Below are 17,895 nucleotides of genomic sequence, written 5' to 3'. Positions count from 1 at the left end.
GAGAAAGGGTTTGAGTACTGGATAGAGGGTACCAGTCTTCTGGAAACCAGTCAGTGAATCAGAGTCAAAGTGTATTAGAGTGTTTGGGAAATTCTGGGGGCCATTCCGCACAACAGGCTATGTTGCTAAATCTGAGCGCTATTGAAAAGCGCTGCAATCACTTCAGCCACACTAACGCTGTGCGGAATGGCCATGGAACACACCCTCTCATTTTAATTATCCCAAGTCACTGGGAACAGCTTATGAAACTCTCAGTAGCCTTAAACAAATGAACTAAAGTCTGTGTATATGTTGATTTATTTCCATATTGAGTTACCTTAGAAATTTTACCCCTGATTTCCACAGTACCCCTATCTCTAATTCCCAGAATTGCATAGTTATACTTCAGTATGTGGTATGTGTTTCACTGAAATAATCTGTCCTTTCACCAAACCAGTGACTATGGATTTGAGCGTCACAGCAATGGCCACTGTTTACCAGCATTTTGGTACAACCCGTCTTCCTTGTCCAAAGACTGCAGTCTTGGTCAAAGTTATCTCAACAGCACTGGGTGAGTTACCAATTCATGCAGATTCTCATTGTGAATGGTTGCTATACTTTTCTCATGCTGGTCCACAGACTCTTCATCCTGTGTACTATCATTTTAAATGAATTGATTGTTTTTACAACAGGTTAGGTGGACTGATAGTCCATTCAAACACTGTCTAAAAAATAAAGTTAGGTCACTAATTGGAAAACACCATCCTCCACATCAAAATTTCTGTATATAACTGTAGAAGTCCTGGTGTAAAATATCTTCCCTGTTTTCTGCTGTAGTCAATGGAAACAAAAATGAGTTGGAAAACTACTGGTTCAAACAGAGGAAACAAAGATCACACATTTATTCCATCTGTAAAATGCTTATGCAGAATCACTTTGCCTCAAGGCCATGCAAGGAAAGGAATGGCAATTTAATCCTCCAGTTGTGCTATTCCAAATCTTGTTTTCTGCTTTGCTTTCCCAAGGCAAACTGATGCTAAATAATTATAGAATTCTCCTTTTATTTAATAACAAAGAAAGAAAAGGAACAAATTAGATTCTTTTAAAAAGAATAATGATAATAAATGAAAATGAAACTCATGTGTGTGTGCGTGCGCATGCACATTCCCAGGACCAGTGGCTGCTGCCACTCTGTTTCTGGGATACCAGCAGTGACGTTTGCATCTGCTGACCTTTGCCTTTACTGGGACTTTCATACCTGATCCCCTGCTCTCTTCTTGTAACTGAATGGTGCTGAAGTTCCTACAGTTGTACGGTTAAGTTAATTAGTGATTAGGTTGCTTTCTGTAGTGAACATATGATAGTGACAAAGTGGGAGAAGCAAATGTCCCATGAAATAAAGCATCTCTTGTCACTGTGCCTGAAGCCTCTCCGACCGTTTCCTTTTTTCAACAGGTATAGAAAGGTTGTATCTAATAACTGCACAGATGGTGTGCGTGAACAGTACACAGCCAAGCCTCAACAATGTCCTGGCAAGGCTCCGCACGGGCTTCGAATTGTCACTTCAGATGGCACATTGACATCCGAGCAAGGACACAATGTTACCTTCATGGTCCAGCTGGAAGAGGTATGGTCAGTTTCATATGCTTCCCACTTGGAGCTCTTGAGTCTGAATCATTTAGGAGAAAACAGATAAAACAGAATGCCATGAATTCTGTCAACCTGACTTAACAGGTCAATGGCTTGATCGCGGATTTCAAATTCTGACAAATTCCAGCGGCCTATCTCAGCTCCCCACACAATAAGCAAGCTGTGATACAGTGTGCCATAGCGTGCAACCTCTGCAAATCTCCACTTCTGCTATCTCTCACTATGCTTGAGAATGAAGCCAACAGGGCTAGTATTGCAAAGAAAATACTATTTCTTAGAAAGGGCAAAAGAAATCTTGTTAGTTCAACAAGTGGCTCCTGTAGTGGTGAAGATTACTTAGAGAGCCAGTTTGGTGTAGTGGTTAGGAGTGCGGACTTGTAATCTGGCATGCCAGGTTCGATTCTGCGCTCCCCCACATGCAACCAGCTGGGTGACCTTGGGCTCGCCACGGCACTGATAAAACTGTTCTGACCGGGCAGTGATATCAGTGCTCTCTCAGCCTCACCCACCCCACAGGGTGTCTGTTGTGGGGGGAGGAATGGGAAGGCGACTGTAAGCCGCTTTGAGCCTCCTTCGGGTAGGGAAAAGCGGCATATAAGAACCAACTCTTCTTCTTCTTCTTCTTCTTTAAAGTAACCTTAAAGCCTGGTGCACACAGAAATGTACTGAGCGCTAGAACTGGGGAGGCTGCCCTGACTGCAACAGGGCTAGTGAAGCCAACAGGGCTAGTGTTGCAAAGAAAATACTATTTGTGATGAAGAAATCTTATTAGTAGTGCCTCCTGAAGTGGTGAAGAATACTTAAAGTAACCTTTAAGGAAAGCCCGGTGCACCCAGGAATGCACCAGGTGCTAGAAATGGGGAGGCTGCCCTGACTGCACTAGGCTGGGAGGTGGCAGCGACACTGATGCCGCATCAGCCCTGCTCTTGAGGCTCTCCCGTCCAGGCCCTACTTGCCACATCCTCGTGGAGCCCAGCCATCCCCTGCAGCCCTGAGGTGGGCATGGGGCATGGGGCATGGGCCATGTGCGGCCGGATGGTCAGGCAGCACTGAGACCTCATGTTGCAGGGTCCCCCTCCCTCCCAGGCCCTCCTCCATGCCTCCCCACAGAGCCCACCCCACATGGCTCTGAGTCTAGGGCTTGCTCCCCCCTCCCAATTCCTGCTTGCAAGCTGCCCACCCTCATGGCAGGAGGCAACACCTCAGGTTGCAGTGCTCCCGGCTTCCACACTGCAGTGGCAAGGCTGGGGCTGACCCTCTTCTCTCCCAGGCACCAATTGCTGGCTGGGCGACCACCCTCCTCCCGACTGTGGTCCTAGTCCCCTCCTCTGTCCCAGCTTGTACTTGCTGGCTGGCTTACCTGTTGCTATCAACCCACGAGAGAGGGTGGCATTTCTTCCATGTAAATAGCAGCATTCAGACAACAGTGTTGTTGATCACTGAGAGGGAGCATTTGTTGGCATTTCATTTGCACATTTTCATCATATGAATGGCCTGACACGTAGGCAGAAGGCAGGACTACTGTACTGGTGCCTGCTCTTCCTCTCCACTTGTTCAGTCTATTCACATACATTCCTGCTTCTTTGACAATGAAAACTAATGCAAGTAAGCCATCCAAGAAAACTCTGACTTGCATGTGATTCAGATTCAGAAAACCTTTCTTGGCATAAAATTCGATGTGCATAGACAACAAAAGGTAAAATTTCTAATCAGAGCCATATAAAAAACAATGAAAGTTGCATGTGATTCCATTTCCTGTGCATATCTGTCTTTAGGAATTATTTAAATTGTAGCTTTGTGCTGGCAATTATCCAGATAGTTACTTCAAAGTAATTCTGTTGACCACAACTTAGCAAAATGATTTGAGGTTTTCTGTTTTCCATATCTCACTGTGCAAACATAATTTTATCTACTGAAGCCTTTTGGCTTAGAAGGGAAAAACTCTGCCCAGGACTGCATTGTTAGCTGCTGAGGTTAAAGAGTTGGATCTCTCTCTAGATACCCATGTAATAACAAAACATCACTGCTTTACAGTACTACATGTTACTCCCCAGGGAACAGGGGGCTTTCTTGAAGTACTGAATGCATTGGACCAAAGCCTTCTGGAGGCTCTATGTCTGATGAAACCACTGGAGTGCGAAGAGGCCCAGAAAATTACATCTAAAATTCCACTGACTTCCCTACCTAATCATTACATCAAATTAATTATTATTTGGCACCCCGCCACCTCCCCTCTGAGCAGGAGACAGCCTAGGCACATTAGTTTCATTTAATTCCGGGTTTTAATTATAGTAATTTAGCTTCTAACTTGTATATTTATATTATGTTTTTAATTATGTAAACTGCCCTCAGCCCTCAGGGAAGGGCAGTATGTGAATACAAAAATAAATAAGATGTAGTTCCAAATCACATAGCAGAATTCCGCAGCTTTGACTGAATTCCGCAGCTTTGCTCTTTCAACTCAGCAGTTTGCCCAAAGGAGAAGTGAAAGCAAATCAAATTCAGCAGTCTTTATTTTCAGTTTCTCCATTTTCTCAATAAATATTTGGAATGTAACTTTTTTTTTTATGGTTATAAATTGTTTGTAAAATGCCCCCCTGGCTCCTGCGCCGGTGGCAGACTGTGTTGGGGGCCTGTTTCCATCTCCCATCTATATCTTAAGACCGATGCCCAAAATACAGGGAGCAATTTTTTTAAGTTATTAGTATACTGTCATCTTGTATCTGTATTTATATTTCACATTGCTTTACTGTTCTATTGGGAGTATTCTTAATTGATACTGGGGTCTGAAGTATATGTCATTACCCTCCATCCCCCAATGCCCTTGTTTGGTTAGGAGAGAGTGTCATTTTCTGCCGTGTTGGGTATTTTTATAGTCTTTTAGTGGGGATTTTAATGGGGAATTTTAAGACTACTGTTACCCACAACGAGCCTGTAGGGAGTGGCGGGAAATAAATATAATAATAATAACAACAACAATAATAACAATAATAATAATAATACTGTTTTGTTTGTGAACCGCTGTGAGCCAGTTTCTGGGAGCGGCAGTATAGATATGGAAAGATAAATAAAATAAATAAATAAGTCAAGCAAACATCTCAGGACTACTGGCCCAGGAAATGTGAGGGAAACATGAAAAAAGAGGAATAATTGTACCTCACTCTATGAAAAGAAGGAATCCAGCAGTGCATCTGAGGCATGTCAGTTTGAGTTAGACACTTAAGCAACAAAGCTAGGAGAGCACAGCCATCCTTTCCACTGTGATAATGCACAAGACTCTGGTTTGGGAAGAAATTAGGAAGAAAATACCTGTTTTATGCTAATAGTTTTTTTTCGTAACAGCTTTCAAATTCCTCAGGCTCAGTTTAGGATGGTGTTTTAAAAGGAGCAAACACATTACTCTAAGCAGCAATTTGTTGGGATTTGTCCTTTGTGTTTTGCCTAATATGGCTGAACCTAAATTGATCTAAAATTAAGCACATTCTTAATAGTTTGTGTATCTTTTATTATTTTGAAAAAGGGGAGCTTACAGGTTGCATTGGGGTATAATAGAAATGTCTTCTTTACGAAAGTCCCATCAACAGTGTCTTCAGTGTTGCAATCTTTGGTATAACTAAAAAAGTACCATGGGAAGGGAAAATATTGTTAATATGCATAAAGACTGCATAAAGCAGATTTCTGAGAATTTCATTCTGGAAGACAACTGAAGAGAAGCAACATCTGCCTGTTTCAAAGGCTAATTAAAAATCCATTTTAAACATCTGCAAGGATAAAGAGCTGCAAGTCATAGCATAATTGAAGACTACCAAATGAAATGTGATACTTGGGACTCAGTTTTATTTTTTTTAGTTGCATCTCATTGTTTTAATACTGATTTACATAGAAACCTCAGTGCTTTATAGAACAAATTCATGCTAACAGCCTCTTGGGTGAGATTAAAATTGAATGTTTGAAGGTGTCATCCTCATTAGATTGATTAAAATGAGGAATATCATCTCTCAAATGGCAAAATACTAATGATAGCTTATCAGTAATCAAGACATAATAAACATTCTGTAAATAGGACAGGTTGTTACTTCAAACTCCATTGATTAGAAGAATCAGGAGATTGCAATAAGGAGTGGTGTATAAGAGGAAACAAACATAGTCACAAATTTCTTACATTCATTTGTGATGGACTGGGAAGAGAACATTTTTAACTGGAACCACGTATCCTGCTTCCCTGTCGGCAACACAGACTACTTAGTATTAGTCTTAGAAGCAACATGGTCATGATGATATTCTTCCCCGTTCTAGTATCTCCTACTTTCCCTGACCAGTTCCACCCAAACTTGCTGCATTATGAGTCTCCATTATGTTAGCAAGATAGTGGTCCTAGGGGGTCAGAATCTGTATTATGCTCATATTTTATGTAAATCTCCCTAAGCCATATGGGAGGGCAGTATAAAAATCTAAGAAAATAAAATAAAAATAAATGATGAAGGGGAGTGTCAGGCTCAACTTTCCTGACGGGTGCATTGGGAGCAACAGGCAAGGATTGCCTTGCAACAGGCAAGGATGTTGCCATTGGGAGGAAGGCAAGTTAGAAATGAAGCACGTAGCGTGTCTTACATAAGGCTGTAAAGGTATCCCCTGTGCAAGCACCGAGTCATGTCTGACCCTTGGGGTGACGCCCTCTAGCGTTTTCATGGCAGACTCAATACAAGGTGGTTTGCCAGTGCCTTCCCCAGTCATTACCGTTTTACCCCCCAGCAAGCTGGGTACTCATTTTACCAACTTCGGAAGGATGGAAGGCTGAGTCAACTTTGAGCCGGCTGCTGGGATAGAACTCCCAGCCTCATGGTCAGAGCTTCAGACAGCATGTCGGCTGCCTTATCACCCTGTGCCACAAGAGGCTACCCTACATAAGGCTGAGTAGCAGTCAAAAAGCTGGAACAGAAGAAAAGATCCCTGATAACTGATTATGCATGGAAGCAGCATCACCGGTCCACCTCCAGTTTCTGGTGAGGGGGCAGCATGTCCCGCCACGCCAATTCCTGTATACTAATGGGGAAGAAATCTGCCAGCGCACACGGTCCATCCCAGAGTTGTGCATACAAATGCACAACTCTGGGGCAGAATGTTTCCTCTATATCTCACCATGGTGGAGGGGGGAGGGGTTCACTGCAGAAAGGTGGCATAGTGTCACAATACTATCCCACCATTGTTTGGGTGAAAAAATGCCCTGTTCAGCTCCGCAGTGACACAAAGCACCGTGGATCTGAACAGGGCCTATGTCCGTGCTGGGGCACCATAGGTGGGGGAGGAGCCGGGCCTTCCAGGCCCAACTCTTTCCTATATGCACGGGCCAGGCCCAGCATAGCCACTGAAGGCACCTGCATTACAAAGGGAACACTGAAAAAATCAGTGCTCTGTTTAACATGGGGTATTGAAAGCCCTAAAGCAAACCAGGGCCAGGAGAGGGCCGAGACAGCAGCAACATCATACATAAGTAGAGATTTGCCCCACTGTCATGCAGGTGCCGGCCTGGCCATTTCCCCCCATGCATAATTGGTTAGAATCATGCACAGCTTCACAAGTATCAGACTTAGAATGATTTCTTAAATTACAATACTAGCCTGCTTCCTGTGTGGGCTCTGTCCCTATCTGAAGAACAGAAATTGCCATTCAGTGATCTTCTGTTAGGACCACTGAGAGGAAAGCATAAGGGGATAACATTGGGAATTCATTCTGAGGGCCAATGAAATTGGGTAAGTAACTCCATTTGTTTCCATATATTTGTTTGGGACCTGCATGTAGGGTTGCCAGCCTTTCCCTGGAAGTGGGGGATTCTTGCCGCTGTTGCATCCCAGCTGATCAGCTGGCTGGAGACAGGACTTACCAGGAACAAGAGAGAGGTCCAGGTTACATTGCCAACAACATGGAGGCATCACTGGCAGTATACAGTATATCATCACATTGACAATGTTCTGGCAACACTCTGGTATTTGGGCAAAAACTCTATGGTTGAAGCTATGTTACCATAGAATTTTCCCCCAAATACCAGTGTGTCTCTGCAACATTGCAATATGATGACATCACTTCTAGTACATGCCAGAAGTGACATTGTATCAACAGTGACAGCGCTTAGGCTTTCCTTCTGCTCCTGGTAATCTCCCTCACACTGGTTTCCAGGAAAGACCTGGTTACTCTGTCTGCATAGAAAAAGGAGGCCCCAGTGTGAATCTTTGTCAGGGGGGATCTTGGCAGTCATAATTCATAATGACACAATGTGCAAGATATGGAAGGCTGCAAAGCTCTGGGGGAAAAGACATTGCTAAGTGAGATTGTATGTATTCTGGGCTAACCTAACATTTCCCTATCTCCTTTTCTGCTGTTCTAAGGCAAAGAGCATGGCAATATCCCATGAGAAACAAACACTATAGAGGCACAGTGCGTGAAAGGGTTATTTGCATCCTCATATAGGAAGCTTAGGGATGTGAATAGCTTGCAGGCTGTGCTGTGGAAGTCCTCTGTGCTTAGTGCTTAGAGTCCTCTGTGAAAGAAATTAGGGAAGGGCACTGAAAGCCAATAATGTTGCAAGGAGAGCTGGTGAAAGCTGGTGTGTGACTGTGCATGTGTGATTGCAGCAAGAGATAAAAGGAAGAGGAGAGGTATTACTGAGTATCATGCCATGGAAGGAGCCCCTCTTTTTCACTGACTGCCTGTTGCCCTTCTGCCCCTCATGGCCCTTGCCTACAGGAAAATGGGAAGAGCCATTGAAAGATCCTGTGATAAGGTATTAGTAATGGAATATAATGGTACTGTGAGTGGCACAAATGTGTGGTTGACACTTTTAGTTGTTCAAAATGTCCATTTATGTAACTTTGCATGCAATTAAAAATGAGCAATATTGTACAAAGTTTTGCATTTGTGCAGTGGTAGCACTTTGCATGGCCAGTGTAAATGCTTGATTTCTATAGTTATTATGGAATGCCTCTTTTGAAAGCTCCTCAGATAGGTTGTGAGTGATGCTTCTGGGCTTATGTAGCATTTCTTTATCTCTTCTTGCACAGCAAGGGGCTTTACTCTTGTGTGTGTGTGTGTGTTTGTGTGTTCGCACCTCTGCAGATAAGAAGCCATGGTCAATTTTGCTTTCAGTGTCTTACCTCAAAGCTGCACTGATAGGGTGTAATGCTTTCCCCAAGTATTGACAAGGAAATTGATTAAGGCTTTTAAGCCGCTTTTGAGTTTCAAAGGTGCTGGTCGCAAATTTGCAAGCAAATTGCAGTCGGAACAAAGAGGCAATCAAGAATTCTTGGTGTGATTGCCCTGTGATTTGTATCATGATCTATAGACTGTATTCTTTGCCCCCTCTTTATTATTTATTTGGAGGATGATTTTGATTCACTTTCTTGAAAATGTATTTAAAGAATAAATGTTTTAAAATAGCTGGGATCCTGCCAAACTTTTCTGCTCATAGAAAGACTTCCATCCATAGCATGCAACTTCCTTGCTTTGACTTTCCACTGCCTCCCCTACTGCTCCTTGGATTACAAAGGGGGGACAGGGAAGCTCCTGTGACACCTAGGGACAGCATGAGGGGGTACTAGAGGTCTACATCAGGAATGGAGAGTCGGCAAAGGTCCCCTGTTCTGTTAGCAAAAATCCTCTGTGAGATCCAAACCAGTGACAGTATTATACTTTAAAATAACTGGCATCGAATCAGTCAACAGTATCAGCATCCTATGATTATACAGCATCATAATTAGAAATCAAAGCCAGCAACAGTGAAGATCAGATATATTTGTACATGAAAGGTTTAAATAAACAGAAACATTCAATTAAAATAAAAACAATTGCCAGATCCAGCATTATGCAGATGTTCAGAAGGCAGCTGCTTCCAGAACAAGGGGATCATTATGAGAAAAGTGTCTTAGAATTGGCTACATTAATTTTATCAAAAACATTGTCCCGCAGATATTCATTAACAACAGGGAATATAGAGGAAACAAGGGATTTTCTCATCCCCTAGGGGCCAATACTGTAGACTAGGTCAGTTTTCTTGGTGGGGCTTGCACATTCCTGTTCATAACCACTTGTGCAATTTTTGTAATACCTTGTACGTCTTCCTCACCCTTTGTGGTCATGCAAAGCTAGTACAGTATTTCAAACTGGCGTCCATATTGAAATACTGTTTTCCAATCGTCTCTTCTCTTGGTTTTGTACACATGAACACATGAAGTTGCCTTACACTGATTCACACCCTTTGTTCATCAAGTTCAGTATTCTTAAACTGGCAGTGGCTCTCCAGGGTATTAGGCAGAAAACCTTAACATCACCCACTTCCTGATCCTTTAACTGGGACCCTCTATATGCCAAGCAGAAGCTTTACCACTGAGTCATAGTTTCACCCCTTGCCTTTTTTTGATAGACTAGTGATCCCATACTGCCATTTAGTCAATTTTGTGATTGTTTAGGGCAGTAGTCCCCAAGCTTTTTATCACCGGGGACCAGTCAACACTTGACAATTTTACTGAGGTCCGGGGGGGGGGGGTAGTATTTTGCTGAGGGATGTTGCTGCCGCCTGAGCCCCTGCTCCACTTGCTTTCCCGCCAGCACCCCTGACTTCCTACCGCCCGCTGGGGGGAGATGCTTGCAGCAGCTGCGCAGTAACACGCCGAGGGGGAGCCCCAGCCATGATGGCTGCCGGAGAGCACCAAAGGTTAGCCAGTGGCAGAGTGGCAGGGCAGCCCCCAAGGCAGCAGCTGGGGAGGAGGATGAGGAGGAGCCATGGCCCAGTACCGACTGATCCACAGACCAGTACCGGTCCTCGGACCGGGGGTTGGGGATAACTGGTATAGAGTATTCTGGTCAATTCATGTGGACCAAACAGCAGCTTCCATTATGCAGAAATGTCTTTACTGCATAACGAAGTTGTGAACTATTCTAAGTCACTACTTGTGTACAGTACATAAATATTTGGGCCCAGGGAAAATTGCAGGTCAAGGATTCCATATATTTTTGCTTTTCTCCCTAAGTTGTATTCTATCTTGGTGCTGAAAGTATCTGTCTCCCAGATCACACACATGTTCCTCAGTCTCTGAAGCTAAAATATTTAAATATCAATGTGGCCTTTTCTGAATTTGTTGCCAGTGGAACCATACTTAACAAAAGGAAAGTTTTTGTAGTTCAAAGGATTTAAATAATGAAAAAGCACTAGGACCTTTTCCATACAATGATTAAAGGCTGGGTGCTTGTCTGGTAGTGGGGCTAATCCCTTCTCCCAGATGATATCAGCGCCGACTCAAGCCTGGCCCAAATCAGGCCTTCTGTCACCCCATGGCAAAGTAACACGGATATCTCTGCAATCCCTTTTTCACCCCGTATACCAAAGGGACCTATCTCAGGGCAGGCCTGTATGAAGGGGAAGAGTCAGGTTTTCCAGGCTGGGCTCCTCCCCCACCTACGGCATCCTGGAAGGGACAAAAAGAATGCCCCAATTGGTTCTGCAGCATTTTGCAGTGGTGTGGAGCCGACTGGATTATTTTTTTTTTAATTCACACATTTTTACTGGGTTATTTTTTTTAATTCTTTAAAATAACCCCCCCCCCACACACACACACACACACACACACCACTGCGAATCACTTTGGAACCTCTCCAGCTTGACTGCCTTGGGTTGACTGCCGGGGTAGATGAGGTCTGGTGGGGAAAATCTTCCCCCATCTGCACCCAGGAACAGGTGGCAAAAACATCTCCATTGCAGCAGTCCAGAGCAGCAACGCCAGTGTGGAAAGGGTCCCGGAAAACCAACCACATTTATCTTATGAAGGAGACTTCCTTAGAGTAGCAGCTATGGGTCTTCTCTAAGTTGAAAGGGCCACATTCTGCTGAACTTAGAAGTGATTTTCTTCTTTGGTGGTAATTAAGGAGTCAGCATATTCTGTGTCCTACCTGAATTTACAAAGAGCAACTTATTGATGGAATATTTCAAAAGCCTGACTTTTTTGGATAAGTTTTCTACATTATTTATGGATTGGAAATTGTAACTCATGTTTGCTTAAGTTCTAAGGGGATCTAAATGCCTGAATTCTAATTGGCAAGTTGACAGGACAAAATTGTGTGTAATGTGATGTATCTATTCTTATAGTATTTGCTTACTTTAAAGGTTTCATTGTTATTTTTAGACTAGTTCCATATAATCTTTATGAATGTCAGGTTCATAAATTTGTGACCGATACTTTCTCCTCAATTTGAGGTATTTCTGTGCTGTAGAAAAGTCACTTATGTTTTGAGAAGGAAACATTATTGGTCAGAATCCTTTGAAGTCAATCATATGGGGCCTCCCTTTTACAGCACTGATATTTCGCCAAAAATGTAGCATTTACTTGCATAGAGTATGTGCAAGACTTTTTTTTAACTGATTATGATCAAGGTGGTAACTTCTAAATGTTTAAAAGGAGCAGAATTCTCTTGTAGTCACTTGGATAAGAATTCCTTCATGAGGTTTTAATGTTTAAAGATGAGTCTAAAAGTATCTAAAAATAGCACCCGATTTAGCTGTCCAAGTTTCTACAGAGATCCTCCTGAAGCAGACCCTCTTACATAATGAAGGTTGGTAGTTATAGGATCACCTTTAAGCCTCACTGTGCAATCACACCACACTGACATTCATTGTGGAGATGACATTAAATTCACCTGAAGTCGTTTCATATACTAGAATCAGATTTTTTCTAGAGTACACCAAATATTTTTGAAGAAAAACCCAGCAATTCCAGCTCACCTTATATATTGGGGGTTTGCACTCAAACGTGTGAATCCTCTTCAAATTGTTGTCCCTGTGCCGTTTTATTAACCTTTGCACTTCTCTAATTCAGGGTGATATCCAAAGGTCAATAATCCATGTGGACTTTGGAGATGGCAGTGCCGTGTCATACGCCAATATCAGCTCTACAGAAGATGGGATCAAGCATGTCTACCAGAATGTGGGGATTTTCCGAGTGACTGCGCAGGTGGAAAACAGCCTGGGGGCAGACAGTGCTGTCCTGTACTTGCATGTAAATTGTATGTTATTACTGTTGGTATACAAAATATTTTAAAGACACACTTTTCTTTCTTAGAGGTGAAACATTTTTGCTTTAAAGAAATCCAGTAGCAGCAGGAGTTTAACATTTATCTTCAGGTTGTTATAAGAGAGACCTGAATGCTAAAGGAAGCATCTTTGGATTACAGTGCCTCCATTTGGGTGACTCATAAAGACAGAATAACTGGAACGGAGAACAACTACATTAATGTATGTAGTTACCCCTCAGCTGCTTACTGTAAGAACTAGGAAAGGAGAACTTTCCAGACCATAATGCAGTTGAGATTGGAATGTACACATGAGATCAAAGCTGCTAGGGTCAGTCATGAGCCCTGAAGTGAACTTCTTAATGTGCATGGCAGAAACATGAAACTAGCTGGAGAATTTAGATAAGCATGGAGGAGGTTGATGGCTGACTGTGAAACAGCTTTGTCAGATAAGTTTTAGCTCTAGCAAGGCACAGGAAGACTGCCTTTTTCACTGAATAACTGAGGGAAGGTGATCTGAGTTAGTTTATGATGGACACAAAAGGTTCATTAATGTGATCTTTATGTGATTATAGCAGCCAGCCATTGAAAGCTCCCAAGATGGAAGAAGAAATATATTTTAAAGTATTGCATGCTGTAAATTGATAGATACTGTCATGTCAGCTGTCCCACTGCACTCTGAAAGAAAACTGACAGGATTTTGTCAAGCAGCGGGAAGTTCCTCTCGCTGCCTCTTAGCTCTTCCCGTCTTCACAGAAAAGCTAGCTGAGCAAAAGCAGAGCCTTGTTTGTAAAGGTCACAGCGAACAAACACAGAACGAGTTCCCTGGTAACATCTTTCGAGAGGCTCTGAAGGTCTCTGATAATATAAGGCCAAGCTGTCCATGGCAATTCTGACAGAGGAAGATCCCGTAGGGCCCCATCTTCATTGTGCTCTATTCTGTTTGCAAGCTAATGAGACCACTTGATGGAATAGCTGTTTGCTTACAAGCCACAAAGGAAGAGTCATTGCCTGGGTCATTCCCTCCTTGTAATGGTTTTTCCCACCAGATAATTTTATCTGTGCAGTCAACATTAGAACAAAATGCAAAACAGCAAAGTGTTGCTAACATTCTCAAGGAGATGACAAGCTTCACTGCTGTTGATGTGTCTTTACAAATTCTGGGATCTAATTAATAAGAAACCTTCCTAAACAGTTCCTGCTACCTAGGCTACCAATATGCATCATCAATAAGATACATTTTTTAAAGGAATTGTCATTTTCTTTATTAAGATCTTATTTTGGATTCCTTATGTTTATCTTTAAAACTATCCGTATTACTTATTCATTGTCCATTTCTAGCAGTTCCTCAGGAAAGACATTGCCAGTTATAACATCACCACCCCTTCTACTGGGGATAGATTTTGCATGGGTAGTAAACTGGCCCCTGTATATCCTTCCTGTCCAGTTTTAGTTGGAAAAATGTCTCATACAAATAAAAATTGCCACAACATAATTTGCAATATCTTGTTGTGGACTCCACATGTATATTCTAATACACATGTTAGCCAGATCTGAGGTTACTTAAATCCATTGACCAAATCCACAGACATACAAGATTTCTTCTACAAATCTGAAAAATGCCAGTGAGTTGCAGAAAAATCTGAAATCTTAAAAAAACAAAAAAACAAAACTAAAACTAGTGGGTGTTAAAAAACCCGAAATGGTAAAAGGAGTACCTGCAGCTTTAGCAAATGAAAGCCTTAAGTGACCATTGCTAGGTAACCGTCACATTCTAGGCTTGGTTGCTCTCAGTAAAAGGGCTGTTTTGGCTTTTGAATGAGGATTTGTCAGGGCCAGGCCTGCCATCAACCACTGGGCAATGTGAAGCCACCAGGCTTGTATGAGTCACTAAGGCCTGGCTGCTTGTTTCTGCTCAACAGCAGAAACCCCTTGAAAGCCAGTGTGGTACAGCAGCTGGAGCTTCAAAGCAGGGTCTGGGAGATCCATGTTCAAATCACCAGTCTGTCATGACTCACTATTTGATTCTGAGCCAATCACATGCAGCCTAACCTATCTCACAGAATTGCTGTGAGCGGTAAGCTGCTTTGGCCCCCACTGTGAAGAAAGATGGGTATAAATGAAATAAGAAAATACTAAGAATAGCTGAAGATGGGAGGAAGAGAAAAGGTAGGTTGGCAAATGGCTGAGAAGGAGAGAAAGAGGCAGGGAAAGGGGAGAGCATATAGGAATTGCCAGGAGGAGGAATATAGGGAAAGTGTCCTAGCATGCAAGTGGGCCTGGCCCAGTGCCTGGCACCATACAATTGGGCCACATATTTCCTAAGTAGTGGCTGCTGGAGGGAGAGAAATCTGAAGACACAGCAACCGAAAATATATCTTGAACCAACAGGAACTACAGTTTGTGTGGAATCCGAGTGAACTGCTGAGCCAACAATGTGAACAGGGAAATATTTTGAAAAGGCAGATCCATCAGTGCAATCCCATTCAATAGCAAGATCTGTGTAGCACTGCTGACTGGTAAACATCCTAGTTATTATATTTCTGTCCTCTCCTTCTGACCTCCCCAAACTCTAGGGATAACAGCCATGGGCCAGATTAGTTGACAGATTTCCAAATATTATTTACTTCTGTCAATTTTTCGATTTTGATTAGACATAATAACTCTTATAAGGAAAGGTTTTTCAGTTCATAAAACAATGTTCTCACATCAAATTAGGATTTCTTTTAAACTCCAGAATGCCAATGTAAATAAACACTGGGTGCATCAGATTAACCCATCTATGCAGATTTACTGTCAAATATCACCTAGCATTCATATATGTACATATTTACATGTTGTGCATAGAGTTCAATCCGGCACAGTGTTTCTGTAGGTGCTGCAACTTTCTCACCCAGAGCATGACTTTCTTTACTCCCATCTGTGGCAGCTCAAAATACTCCCCCCAAATCATTCTTCTAAAGGAGAGGGTACCCAAAGGAATAGGGTCATTGGATTATTTTGCTCTGAGAAATTTGCTTTTAGATTTCTTTGAAACTTTAGAAATTCTGTGCTAGATTCAACCCATATTGTTTTGGGTTTAATGTACAAATAAAGCACTGTAATTTATGGAATTTCAAAACTCAGTAGATACTGGCAGCTTTGGAAAACTTTAATTTTGAAAGCTAAATAGAAATCTCATGTACATTGTGAGAAAATTGGTAGTTTGCTAAATCCACATATATTAATAGTCCTTGAAAAAGCAAATTCTGTTTTCTTAGAGCAGCTCGAACAGATATAAGTAGCAAAAATGACTAAGGTCATAACAGATTAAGTTTATTGCTATCAAAGTCATTTAGGTTTTTTCCTGCTATATCACGTAGATAGTAGTACAACACCACCTGCTGTTCCAAAGCTGTATTTTCAAAAAAAAATTTAGCCACTGATTGTTGTAGTTAATCAGAATTACCTGCTTCACTGGTTTTCTTTTAAATCAATATTAGAGAAGTAGTGGGAGTCTCAAAGGAGATGATATGTTATACACATGCTTCTTCGAAGGACCTTGTTGATTTGAACAACTTTTATGGTAGTACAGCGAGTATACTTGCTCAATAAGAAGTAAATGGTTGAATTTGGTCAGCCTGCACTTCAGATGAAATCAAAATGTTTGGATATTTAATTAATTATTTCTAAGCAAATATCCATGGAAGAAGAAAGACTTTTGAATAGACCAATATGAAATATTCTTGTACAATCTTGACCAACATCTTATACCCGATGAACATCTTTTTAAAAATTCAAATGTCCATTTCAACCTATTTAGCTTTACAGCAGGACATTTGTGTATCCATGATTTGTTTTTCTACTAAGGCCATGTTTTACCTTAGGGTATAATTACTATTAAGTCATTAAGTTAGGATATATCACCAGTATATTGTTTGTCTTGCAGGGGGATATAGTCGCACCTTGATAAAGATACAGGCACATCTTACTTAGGCAAAAGTTCTTCACTGGAACAAGGCATCTGGCAACAAAGACTCAGTGGTTCAATGGATGAGAATTTAATTGGTACATAGAAGGTTCTGTCTTTGGTCGCTAGTACTTCCTATTAAATTGCCTTGGATAGCAACATATGGTTGAAGGGTTGGAATCCATGCCTTTGGAGGAGAGGTTGGGTATGTATAGCTTAGAGAAGTGGAGGGCAAGGGGTGATATGACAGCTGTGTGATATGAAAAGGGTAGATATGTTGAAGAGGGGGCATCTTGTTTATTGGAACTTTAGAGACAAGGACTGGGAGCAATGGTTCAAATTACAGGAAGGGAGGTTCCACTTAAATATTAGAAAGCATTTTCTGATGGTGAGGGCTGTTCTTGGATGGAATACGCTGCCTCAGAGAGTGGTGGAGTCTCCTTTGCTGGCAGTTTTTAGAGGATTAGACAAGTGTCAGGAGTGTGTGTTTTTTAAGTGCCTGAGAAGGTGTGTCTAGACTGGATGGTTGCTTGTGGACTCTTTCAGTTCTGTGATTCTGATTCTGAATCAGGCATGGTGAACAATACAAACCCTATCTCTTCTCTTTTCTAAAGAAATCAATGCACTACAGCATAAATTCAAGCAGAAAAAGACCTTCATAGGAGACCTTAGTAATTTGCTAATAATTAGAATAGCTACAATTCTTCTAGATTGATCTAATCCTTATCCATTATTGTTCCTCTATATATTTATGAAACAGCCTAGGAGGTAGGGCATGTCCGGCTGTCCAAGTTGGAATAGGGCCAATCAGGGTGCAGCCAGCTTTGCTCTGATTGGCCCTGCTCCTGCTGCCCTCCGTCCCTGGACTCTAGCCTTTTTCTCTCAGATGTCTCAGTGCCTGGAGCCAGCAGCAGGTATGGGGAGAGGCCCTGGGCAAAGGATCGAGGTGGAGGGCCTCCTAAAGAGGGCCTCTTGGCCTGCTAGCCTGGGCCTGCTGACGAGGGCCTCCCGGCCTGTTGACTGCTCGTTAAGGACTGCTAAGGAGCTGACTAGCTGATTGCTAAGGAGCTCTGTCCCAGCCCTGCTGATAAGCTGCCCATCCTCCACCCGCCCCACTTGATCTGGCTGGGAGCTGCCACCCAAGGCCACCTTAAGCTGCCTGGCCAGGGGATGGGACCGGGCTTTGAAGCTAGTTTATGATAAAGCAGCTTCATATGTTCAGATGAATAATCTAATCTTTGCATCACTGGATGAAAGAAGTCTTT

General features: G+C 42.3%; 1 protein-coding gene across 5 annotated transcripts in view; it reads left to right on the top strand.

The window, feature by feature from the left end:
• LOC143843502 (VPS10 domain-containing receptor SorCS1-like) overlaps positions 1-17,895 on the top strand; it is a 507,191-nt gene that overhangs the window by 424,687 nt on the left and 64,609 nt on the right. For all 5 annotated transcript variants that reach the window (XM_077349667.1, XM_077349668.1, XM_077349665.1 and 2 more), the window contains 3 exons: positions 437-550; positions 1,435-1,606; positions 12,489-12,675. In XM_077349667.1, the coding sequence (XP_077205782.1) occupies positions 437-550; positions 1,435-1,606; positions 12,489-12,675 (473 nt within the window). The remainder of the gene's footprint in view (positions 1-436; positions 551-1,434; positions 1,607-12,488; positions 12,676-17,895) is intronic.

Source organism: Paroedura picta, chromosome 8 (genome assembly GCF_049243985.1).
Source record: "Paroedura picta isolate Pp20150507F chromosome 8, Ppicta_v3.0, whole genome shotgun sequence".
Lineage (NCBI taxonomy): Eukaryota > Metazoa > Chordata > Lepidosauria > Squamata > Gekkonidae > Paroedura > Paroedura picta.
The sequence above is the reverse complement of the archived record's forward strand: the minus strand, read 5'-3'. Positions and strand labels throughout refer to the sequence as shown.